The sequence below is a fragment of the Ambystoma mexicanum genome, chromosome 1p (genome assembly GCF_040938575.1).
Source record: "Ambystoma mexicanum isolate Mex_15411 chromosome 1p, UKY_AmexF1_1, whole genome shotgun sequence".
Classification (NCBI taxonomy): Eukaryota; Metazoa; Chordata; class Amphibia; order Caudata; family Ambystomatidae; genus Ambystoma; species Ambystoma mexicanum.
In genome coordinates, this window is record NC_090921.1 from 402708784 (window position 1) to 402721148 (window position 12365).

General features: G+C 45.6%; 1 protein-coding gene across 10 annotated transcripts in view; it reads right to left on the bottom strand.

Moving 5' to 3' along the window:
• The window catches only part of EPS15L1 (epidermal growth factor receptor pathway substrate 15 like 1), a 2005341-nt gene that overhangs the window by 1503769 nt on the left and 489207 nt on the right, over positions 1-12365 (bottom strand). For 9 of the 10 annotated variants that reach the window (XM_069649173.1, XM_069649176.1, XM_069649175.1 and 6 more), the window contains 2 exons: positions 8784-8879; positions 8410-8475 (listed from right to left, as the gene is read on the bottom strand). In XM_069649173.1, coding sequence (XP_069505274.1) covers positions 8410-8475; positions 8784-8879 — 162 coding nt within the window. Of the gene's footprint in view, positions 1-7723; positions 7766-8409; positions 8476-8783; positions 8880-12365 lie in introns of those variants that run through there. The other variant, XM_069649181.1, reaches the window with a different exon arrangement.

The window sequence follows — 12365 nt, forward strand, 5'->3', positions numbered from 1 at the left end:
CTCTTTTGCTCGACCAACACCACCAGAGCCAACATTCATACATCAGCACATCAGCACTAGGATTGATATTTCAAACAACTGGTGGTGAAGTTTTTAAAAAATCAGGCGCAGTATTTTGCAAATTACGAGGGCTCTGAAGGGTAGATGATTCAAGGTCATATATCTCTTGAAGAGCATAAGAATGAGATTCACTTAATGTAGGAAATAGGGCGTGAAGTTTAGCCTGCGTGTGAGCAAATACAATGTTGTGACATATCAGCTTGGCAGCAGAGATATCGTTCGCAGCAGCAGTCCTAGCCGGCGTAATAGAGTGAGGATCTAAGTGTGATTTATCCTCTTTTTTTGATATATTGCCCACATTAATCCGCTAAAGCATTGCTTCAGTTTCAGCAGAATCGATAGCTAATAGATCAAAATGAAATCGGCCACTTCTCAGACCACCAGCCATTTCTACAGGTGCAGAGCACCAAAAGGTACACAGTTAGAAAATATATGGAAAACTATGCACTCAACAAAATAACAGTATAAAAAAACAATGGAGTTCCGGAACACATTTGCCTGAACTCAGTATATGAAACAGGCAAGCAAACACTATGTGAGCACCACAGTCATGCAGAGAACACAGTTCCAAACTTAACCGATGGAGAATGTATGAAAATAGAAGGCATTCCAAAGCGATTTTCTTACTCATTATAGTTATGCGAGTTGGTAAGAAAGTAGTCCTGTGAATACACACTTTTGCTTGTGCTTCTTACTAGGAGCCCGTGGCCCACCAGACAGCCAGACAGCCAGACAGCCAGACAGCCAGACAGCCAGACAGCCAAACAGCCAAACAGCCAAACAGCAGTCCACTTCGGGTGCGCGGGCTCGGGACAATTGTATGCTTGCTGGGAACAAAATGGGCAGGGCCAACAAAGCAGTAGAGACGCTGCAAATTCAAACAAGAAAGAATTTGGTAGCGTGATGCATAGATGTGACAAAGAAAAATCCAGCCAAGTCCGGCAAAGTCTCAGGAGAGACAGTCTATATCAAGGTAACAAATCCAATAATTACTTGAGGGTGAATTGAAGCATTTTCACTGCGTTTGGAGCAGTGGTTCCTTCCTCTTACAGATGGCAATCCAGGCGAGGGATCAAAAGCACAGGGACAGCCAGCCAAACAGCAGTCCACTTGCGGTCCACTTCGGGTAGTGCTTCTCTATTGTGGTGGAGTTGAGAGAGACACTTATCTGAACATTTGTACACTTTTGGAACACTTATTCGCAACCACTGGCATTGTTCAATCCAATAGTTAACCTACCTGATCAGTATACTTTTATAGAACTGGTGATTTTAAGGCACTAGACACCATTCTGTCTCAGTGCTGGACTTACGAAGTGTTAGGGATTGAATGCTAGGTTTACTCATAAGTCTTTTGACTATATTTTCTATTCTAATGACGTACCTGTGTACACTGGTTTTGAATCGACTTTGTCCCTCTTTACTCACTTAACCTCATAGAGCTCTTTGAAAGTCCTGCTTACGCTGATGCTAAGCATTGATTAAATGGATTTAAGGTTAAGTGTTAGGATTCTAAATTGTAATTGTGGATGTATATTTGTACTTTGGAAGAGGTTTTGTCATAATACTTAGCTGGATGTTTAAATCCTTAGTGTGTATTTTAAAGGCCTAATAAATAACGATATACACGCTTCTCTGTCTACCTGGAATTACTGGAGTTCTCTTTGTGGGCTCATTGTAGCCCTAGGCCACTCTTGCACCCCTCCTGAGTCTAAGCCTTGCTGCTCTTCTACCTATCGCGATTGGGTCTCGCCAGACTACAGTTTCTTTCCTGTTCACCATAATAAGTTGGCCTCCTAAAATCCACTCCAGGGTCGATTTTAGGAATCCATCTGAACACCTTGAGTGCTGTTGTCGTTGTTGGATAAAAGTTCTAATCTGTAGTTCATAGGGAGCTTGTTTTTCCCTTCTGGTGGGTCATAAGCTTCTTTTCCCCCAGCCGAGTGCCCGCCCAGGGCTTTATTGGCTTCTTATGTAACAATGTATGGTGGGAGCTCTTTGTGTAATTTTAGAAGTATGCATGCTTCAGCCGCCATTTCACCTTTTTATGGAACAAAGGCATGTTTCTATGCAGGCACCCGTGCATATTTCAACATGGCGACTGAAGTCCAGTTAAGCTCGACAATGATTTAGTGTTAACTCTGCAAGCATGAAGTGTGTGCCAAATAAAGGTCCTCACCATCAGGTTGGGAGTCCAAAGTAGCCAAGACCGGATCTGCCCAGGCGTACGAGTGAATGTTTGGGATCTTTGCCAAATCGACATTGTTAGGGAGAATTCTCTGTTTAGGCTGAATTTCCTAACCTAGTGAGTCCCCCAGCAGCTTTGCTGGATTTTTGGGGTTTATTTAGACTCTTTTTACCCTCACTCTTGGACATGATTTGAGTGTATTCCTTTGACTCAATATGTGTTTAATGGGCTATGGGGTTTTTTACTCCATAGGGCTTCATGTCTTTTTGTGATGTGTGTTACACAGCACCCTCAGTGCAGTAACACAGGAGTGTCATAGTGACCCCCCAGTATAGACTCCATACCCTGGGACTGACTACTGTCTCCCAGGGCATGGAAAGTCACCATTGACTTTACTAGTCTTGAATTCTGAAGAGAACCAGTCCAAACCATCATATTGTGGACGTACTGGCTGGGGCAATTCGATTGGCCCGGGGTCTGTTAGTCGAGGGGGCACGTCTCCGTCCCCCCTGATCGAGTTTTGGCTGGTGGCAGTGTATACTACTTTTTATATTCAACCGCAAATATTTCTCTATGGGATTTTCGAGGCTACTATCTTTATTTAATTACGATAGCCTCGAACATACCGCCGGTTTATTTATTTATTATTAATTCTCCGGTTGGTATTTTTTGCCAAAACTCGGTTCTAAAATGGCGTTTGTGTTCTCTTCTGTGACTCCAATCCAAGTCGAGCCCTTTGTTCCACTTTTTGGCGGGCTTCTCCACAGAAGCCTCCAAAAGTGGTGCCACTCTGTTTCGGGTACTTAGGAGGGGTGGAGGGGGATTTAGGCACCCTGGACTGAGTTGCCTAGGCAACTCAAGTCGCACTCCGTCCTGATTGGCCCAAGTGGTGAGCCGGCCGGCTCACCACTTAGCATGTTTGAGTGACAGCTAGGCTGAGTGAATGGGGGTTTTCTGCATAAAAGCAGGGCTTTGGGGACTGGAACTTCAGAAGTCGCCACAGGACCTAAGAATCCGACAAGGGAGAAGTTGAGCCGAACTGCCACGACAACACCACCGGTGAAGCCCTGCTGGACCGTCTCACCACTTTTCCCAACGACAGAGGAGATCTCCCGCCGGAGAGTCTTCTTCCTTTGACTGGTAGGGATAACCAGTTTCACTGTCTTTTCGCCTTCCCGACACATCTCGTGGCCGCCTTGCCTGTGCCAACCACCCCGGCAACCGGAATACCACGTTTTACTATGACCACGAAATAAAGGGTAATACCTTTAACCGGAAAACTCCGCGGCTGGTTTCTTCCCTGGCAGTGCAACGACCTTCATCTTTACTCCAAGTCGAGATCTTCACTTCCTCTGGACGACGCTGAGACTTGCACCCGCTGCCAGGAACCACTGCCACCGCTGGAGGATCCTTCCCACTTAAGGTACCGTGTTCCGCCTGGCTTCCCTTGCCACCGACTGTACGGGGTAGATTTAGCCCCCGGCTTTCGAACCTGGGTTAGCCTGGGACACCCTGGCTAAACTTTTCTGAGCCTCTCTAAACTCTTTTCGAACTCTCTGCAAGACTTTCAACGCCTAGTGTAACTGTGATCTTGGGCGCATTTGTGCTCTGCTCTCTCTAAGAGTGGACCTAGCCTATAGACTTTGGCTCACCAGTGACTTTTGCTCTTCTGTCTTGCTAAAAGTGTTCCTTAATCTTAGAGTGGTGTATCTTCACATATTCTGTCTTTTTCCCTCCCTTTTTCATGAACTTATTGGAGTGCCATCTATAGTTAAGCGCTCACCTCTGTCTGGAAATAAGTGGTGTTAACTAAGACGTGTCTGATAAGGAATAAGGGTTGTATATATCATAATAGTAACTGTGTTTAGAGTGTTTTACAGTAAGAGTGCTGGAGTGTTTCCAACAGTGTGTTTTTAAATAAATAATTATATACTTTGATACCAAAGCTCTGGTCAGTGTTTGCTTGTGCTATTGTGTCTGAGTGCCTATTGTGTATACTTTACATACTGCCTAACTCTTCTTGAGGGAAGTCTGACTGCTCAGCCACAGCTACCAGGTAAATCTGGGTGGTACAGACTGCTACCAAGTGGGTTTACTGCTAACACCTGTAGTCCTAAATCTTTTGCAGTGTTCCCAAAGGGAACTGCACAGGTTTCTGCCTAACAGACATACTGAGTTTTCCTAGCAGGTAGTCCATCACTGATCGGGTACTGCCACATAGGTGAATGGTGCAGGGTACCAAATTAGAAGCTGGATTTGCATCCAGCTTTTAAGTCTGATATAAGAATTGGGGTATCTGTACCATACACTTGTTAATTCCTGAGATTTGTCCAACAGAAAGTGAGGAAGACTACCAACAAAGGAACCTGCAACAGACAGGGAAAAACTGCTGGGCTGTGACTTCTTCACAAGACCAAAGACAACCACGCTGGTGTGCCATTCCCTTCAATCAGGGGGTACAGCTGGGTTACTTACCGCCAGGACTCCTGTTCCATTGTATAGAACTTGTTGCACCTTGCGTGGGTCACCTCACGCCTGATAACGCAAAACTCCTGCAAAGGATTGGCAGTAGGGAGGATCAGCGAGCAACAACAGCCCTAGAAAGCAGCTCAACTTCTTTGAGAGGATAGGTGACTGGCTGCACCGCTTTGGGGTACGAAACTGCAAATCCAGCTACTGAAGTTGCTGCACATAATCTAAACATATTTCACATCTATACACACCAGTGACAGCTTCCATGGTACTTGAATCACTCTCTTTGGCATGGTACGACCACCTGCATACTCTTTACCCTTGTCGCTGACCATTTTACATCCAAATGCTAGTCTCCAACACTTGTCTTTGTTGCATTGCATTGCATAACTTTGGCCCATAAGTGTTAGGGAGAATTTTCATTTCTGTGCTAATTCCCTTCAATCTTAGAGAGCCCAGCTATTATGCTGGACTTTAGGACTTTTAATTTTAATCCTGGAATGAGTGAGACCTTTTTCTCACTCATGTATTTTTGATCTGATTTGGACTGTGTGGTTGCTTTGTTTTTGTAGTCTGACAAACTCCATAGCCATCTAATTTTGTATAGTGACACACAGCACCTTCAGTGCAGTGTCACGGAGAAGTCCTTTGGATTTCTCTTAAGGTTTAAATACCTTCTCTTGGGTGAACTACTGTTCCCAAGAGTAGTAAAGTGAAATTAACTTTACTTACCTGTATTTCCTAAGTAGGTCCAGTACACCCCATCTCATATGGGGAAATACTGGTGTGTTACTTCGTAGCTTACTTAGGTGGCAGGGGTTTCATTTTCCTACCATTGTGCGTTTCTACCTCAGGTTGAATCATCAGCTGCAGTAGTGCACCCATGGGTGCCCATTTTGTCAAAATGGCCCTGGTCTTCATATTTTGCCATTTCTTGCTTGTGAGGTCTTTCTTGGGTCTTACTCTGCACTCCAAACCAGGTTTAACCCTTTTGTTCATTTTGCCTTTGGCGGGCTTCAGTTTGTCTGGCAGGGCAGGAAACGAGGGAGGTGCCCGAAACTCCGTCCTTAGTCTAATTGGTTACCTGAATGCACCCAGTGCTGATTGGCTGTCCTTGGAGGACAGCCACCCTGCTGTGTGAGTGACAGCTAGGCTGTGCATGAATGGGAGAAACCTGCATAAAAGGCGAGGTTTCTTGCACTGAAGGCAGAGTCGACAACTGGACGAAACATCGGACGAAGGAAACTGGAAGAGAAGCTTGCTGCACCTTCCTGGACCGTTGAACTGCCCGGTGAAGCCCTGCTCCAGTGCTGAAGTGCCAACTCCGAATCGACTAGAGAAGCCGGAACGGAGGACTTCTTCCCTTGGGTTAGCGGACCAACTTTGCTAGAGAACCGTCCCCAACTGGCTGTACTTCTTTGCTGCTGCTGGAAGCGAATGGAAGGGTCGAGAAACCCGTAGTCGAGTACATCGTCTAAGCCTGACCAGAGCACCAGGAAGATCTGGAGGACCCTCCCGAAGCAGGACGAACCACACCCGAGTCACCTCACCAGAGTGCTGGACTCCAGAAGCAAGGGAAACCCATCCAGAAGCAAGGGAAACCCATCAAGTGTCCAACAACCGAGGTGGTGCAATTTGACGGTAGCTGAAACCGCAAAGTGCTGCTGATCTGAAAAGAGCCCATAGCCGACAACCTTCAAACTGTAGTAAAGGAGTCCTCCAGACATCCTCCCTCTTGTCCTTACCACTGAGGCCCAGGAACCCAGGATCTACAAGAATGCAACCAACAGAAGCCAGCTGGATCCCCTTCTTCAAACCTAAGGTACTGTGCTGACTAAGGGGTACTTACCTCTTTGGTCTGTTACTTGCATTATCTCACTTGAGACTTGCAGTAGCTTCTTTTTGCAGAGTTGATTTCAGCTCTGACCCTCACAAGCCTAAAGCCTGTGGCCCAACAGCGATTCCTTACAAACTCTCTAACTGTGGGCAAGACTGTTTTGCTATCTAAAGAAGTGCCTCAGCTCCATAGACATTGTTCATATTGACTTTGATTCTGATGTACCTCATAGGTGGTGCATAAGGTTAACTTGTATTTCTGCCAAAGATCTAATCTAGACTTCATTGGGAGATTGAAAAGTGCTCACAAGCTCTGAGAACCTGTTAACCTTTTTCTTTCCCTAACCGTTTCCTTGTTCACAACCTCAGAATGTATTAAGTACCAAAGAGTGATATATAAATGCCAATACTGACTAATAATTGAAGTCACCCCAGGGTGTAGGAAATATATTGACAGCATGTCGAAAGAGTATCAACTTGCTTATTCTAAATCTGAGAAAGTGGTATGAAGTGTATTTTGATTGTTGCATATTGCCTTTTTTAAGATAAGCTTATTTAAGACAGTTAAATAATTATTTTACTAAAGAACCTTGAGTGTAAGTGTTATTTGGATGTGTGGATTTCGATGCTACAGCTCTACAGCTCACATGTACCCCTCTCGAGATAAGCCTGGCTGCTCAGTCACTTTACTAACTTGTGTAGTACAGACCTATACCAATAGTTGGGTTAGAGAATACCAAGAAGACAAGACTGGTGTAGTCTCCCACAGGGTTACTGCATACACACTAGCCTAACAATAGGATATTACAAAACGTGTACAGTAAATTGGACAACCTCCACTTTCCGATACCTATGGCGATTTCTGCTTGACCTTATCCCACTGGATAACACTGTGTGTTTTCCAATACGGCAAAATCCCTCTAAAACACTGCATATGGGCTCAATAACTAATTCCCGAACAATTGACAAACTCTACAGAAGTTCCCATCTGTAATGCACTGCATATTTCTCCTGCATAAATCATATATGTGTGCACATATACTATGTGTACAACCTCTTGTATGTTAAACAAACTTTTACCACCCAGCTCGCATCAAGAGTATAGCCTTCACTGCTGAGCTAAATGTAGCCCTGGAAGAGACCGGCAAATAAAGAGAAGCCCTGCAACCTACCTGTTGATTCATTTTCTGAAGTCTACACTTGGGGTCTAGGAAATCCTAACAGTCACAGACTCCCTGGCAGAGAAAACACAATTGACAACACTGAAAACAAATTATATGAATGACTACCAATGCACAAACAAATCAAGAGAAACAGAAGCCATTCTTAATTGCACTTTGATGTAATTCGCCATACAACCGTGGATGTGAGACACAAACCTGCACTTAGTGAATGTAATAGTTAGCAAACCAGCAAAGATGTGATATAATTAGCCAGATGTAAAGTTTGGATAATTGATTCTGTGTTCGGTATTCTGAAGACCTTTATCAGGCCAAAAAACGATTTCATATGTATCAAATCAGATAGATTCATAAAAGAGCTGCATAAGAATGAATTCAGGAGGAAGCAGGGGTACTGTACAAGCTGGCACTCTGAAAGGACAAATGCAGTGCTGTAACATATATGCATATATATTAACCACTGATAGATTAGATTTTTAGTCATTGTTGTGTGCATCTGACTGTGAAGAGGTCAGTCACCGTAAGACTTTCCATTGCCACTTTGCCAAACCCTGCAACTGTCCTCCAAAACGAATTTGCAGTCAAACAAGAACACCATAAAATGCCAGCCATAGCTCATAGTCTATTCTACCTTCACGTTCAGACACAGAAAACAATTTTCTGAACAACTTACCCGGACAGACCAATGTGACTCCGTTGGAGGAGGCGGAGTGACCATTATGGGGCTACTATTGTCACGCTAAAAAAAAACATGAGAAAGGCTTAGATTATTTTTGTCTTGAACATCAACATTATTAAAATGTAACATGAATAGCTGCGTGCATACACAGGAAATGTGTAACGGTGCAGTCAAGCATAAAAAAGGGCCTGGTTTTTTCTGGGTTAGTTTGAGGGGGACTGGTGCCTGGCATGATGCCACCAACTGGGCAGTATTAGCATTACTCCATTAACCCAATCGGCCATTCGTTGTTTGGGATGCAACTAGGTAAAGTCAAGTCAGGCTTTATTTTGGATGATTTAAATAAAGAAAGATATTGTACCACTTACAAATTTAGGAGGGGGCACAGCCATACTTAAACTGCTCATGGTTACTTCATGACCATTCTGTGCACAGCCAACGAGTCGCAGGGCTACGTAAAACCCCTACAAAAAAAGAAAATAAAGATAATGAGTTTCGAAAGATCATCTTTAACTATAAAAACGTAGGACACATTACGTTTATTTAGGACAAACATTGCTTAAGTTCACGCTGCATTTAACAACAGATTTGCAGTCTACAGGAGGACAGATCTATGTCCTGAGTGGGCTACAGGGTGAATCTTCAGTACGGCCAGCAAGTGTGTGTTGCAATTGAAGTCTCTGCACATAAAATGAAGTAGTTCGCTGTACAAGGCATCAACCATATCAGGGGATAGCTTCCAACTCGTCTACTCCCTGACTAAAGTCCTTCGCACAGCCCCTTCAATACAATAATTTCATAACTGTTTAAGGAGGTGCCCATTCACCATGATACACTTTCTGCCATAATGCAATGGAGTGCCATCTTCCCAAACATTGCAACCCAGCCTACAAACTTCTACAATGTTTACGAGGGAGCAATTCAACAGGAGCACGCTCGAACTGCATGCCCCCCGTGTTGAAAACCTGGCTTTGACTATTAAAAGGAGGGGTGGGGTAACGATTGTAGTCATGATATCGTGATCTGCTGGCATGGATAGACTGCCCACTGAGAGATGATGCACGACTAGCAGTTCACTTTGAATAGGTCTTTAGGCAGCCACCTCTGGTGAGGAGTTCAGGGAAACCAACCGATATAGCATGGGTGCTGGTATTTCCCACAAAGTTGGTCACAACTCTCACTGCGAAAGGTATCAGACCACTTTGGCCTCAATATTTAGGTTGGGAGAGACTGGTTTGTCCTAGCAGTACATAATGAAAAAAATATTTTATTCAAACCTAGTCACTACTGTACTCCCTAGTCCGGAGGCCGCATTCCTACATACTTACGCATTAACTGCAAAAAGCAAAAGCAGCCCAGGCGTGCGCTCATGTTCCGCCCCATTACACCCTTGTGCACACTCTCGGCTCCGCCCATCAATCCTTTTTATAGTGTATGAGGGCACTTATTAGTTAGGGACAAAGAGAGGCCGGATGGATGAAAGTGTGCTATGTACTAGGAGCATAGTAGTTACTAAGGTGAGTAACGTATGTTCAGCCTCCTGATCACCGTACTTTTGGGAGGTTACCGAGCACCCATTCCGAAAGGGAGGCTGGACCACAGTGAAGAACAAACAAATAATGTATATCAGAAAATTCAGCCAAATATGATAGGCAGCACATCCAGGCCTAATGGTGCATTCACCCTGGAACTAGCATCCATGGAGTAATACATGCAATATAAGCCACTGCCTAAGGCCAAGGGAAATGGCACTGAGCGTCTCAGCCCGTCTGGCCAGGTCAACAACCATGGCCCAGGCCCACTTCACAAGTCCATCCAGAGACTTGCTATGCTTGCTGCAGACACCAGAGTCCCAGCTCATTATGGAACACTAATGGCCACCGCTGCAGAACAAGCTCCCTTGAGCTCCGAGCATCCTGATTGGCTGATGCGCACTACCCATGGGCTCCTTGCACCTAGTCTGGAGGCAACGCCGGTCACCCCACAAGGCCACCACCTAAGGCCAAGGGTTATGGCATCCAGTCTCTGCCGGTCTCCGTCGGGACAGCTTTGCTGGCCCACATTCCAGATAGAGATGTCTTATCACTACATGCCGCAACCAGCAGCAGCTTCCATCATGGTGAAGGTAAGCCGCATTTGCTAGCAATGCACTTGGCTGCCCGCTGTCCTGCCAAAATGTGCCTATTATACGCCGCCCTTGTGAAAAACAAAGTAAACTCGCACCACGCATTGCCATCCCTCATTATGCCCCTCGCATGTTTTAAATAGCCCACCTCTGCCTAGTCGCCACACAACAACCAGACAAATATGATGTCGGTAAAGTGCTTACCAGCACTGAACACGAATCACTATCCCATCACATACACATCTCCTAAATGCAACACAAACCCTGGCCATTGCTCGCTCCACTCCCCTGCAGTACAGTCAAGCAGCACCCACAGAAACCCGAGATACCGCACCAGGAATTGCAACCTTCCAATCCTCCTTGGCTCCCACTCCAGGATCAACAGGAACATTCACCTAGGTGCTCGCACGCATTAACTCGCACAGGAAACTACCCCAACCCTTGGGAGACTCGCAAGACAGCCACCTTGTGCTCATCTGCTCACTACACTACCCAGGCATCCACTATCATACGTGATTACCAAAGAGTACCTACTTTACTCCAATGGGCATCTCTCACACAGAAACCCTTAATCTCCACATTGTTTATCGCCTTCCAGGACAAAACCTCTGCTTCAAGGAGAATCTCCCACATCTACTAGGCTCTTACATCAAGCCCACCAGCAAAAACAATTATACTAGTGGACTTGAATCTTGACCTTAATGACCCCTCTGACCTCAAAGCCACCTCTGTAGCCAACTCGCTCAGCGCTCGGGGATTTACACATCGTATCAGTGACCCTACCCATGACAAAGGCTGCATTTTAGACTAGATTGCAGACTTTAATTGTCAGATCGCTATTTGAACCAACACCCCCCCATCCCTGGTCGGACCACCACATTGTGTCCTTAACCATCTCGCCCACAACACACCCTACCCTCACCACCGCTGCCTTGCCCTTCACTTTCACCCGCAGCACCCGCAACTCAGAAAAGACGCCATTGCCCCATTGCTACACGAACTGCATCCTTTGTACCTCCACACCAATAATCCCAACAAACTAGCAGACCTCTATTCGAAAACGCTCACTACCGCTTGGACACAGTTGCGCCCCTACCTCCCCACAAACACAAACAAGCAAACCATGCCAATGCATGGTTTACTCCTCAGCTCCTAGATTTCTGTGCCAAAAACAAACTGCTGAAGCGAACTGGAGGAATAGTCCCACCGACATTCAAAAAGAACAAGTTACTCTCTTACCTGGTAACGTTCTTTCGATGGGATGGTCCGACGACATATTCCATATCTATGACAGTAATCACTGCAGCTGTGCTGCTTCGGAAAATCTTTCGGCGTCTGTGTCCTGCGTCGATACGCCGCCCTCGAGTACCTCCTCCAACGGCCAACATCACTGGATGTTATAAATAGGACGCATAACGCCCGTAGCCTCAGTTGTAGTTTTTTCCGAGAATGTGTGGCACCAGTCTTCTGCCAGTCTGACCACACAAAGCCTTGCGGAAACGTAAGCTGCAATCGCATAAGAAATTCTGTAGCAGGGAAGGCAGGGAGGGAGCGATAGGGAATACGTCGTCGGACCATCCCATCGAAAGAACGTTACCAGGGTAACTTGTTCTTCAAGGGGATTGGGTCCTCCGACGTATTCCATATCTATGACAGACTCCCAAAGCAGTACCAATGCAAGGAGGTGGGAGAAGAATTTAGAATACAGAAATTTAGAATACCCAATCAAATGCGGAGCAAAGGACCGCCTTGCCAAGGGCCAGATCCTGCCCACGGATGGAATCGAGGGAGTAGTGATGGACCAAAGCCCAGGTGGCTGCATCAC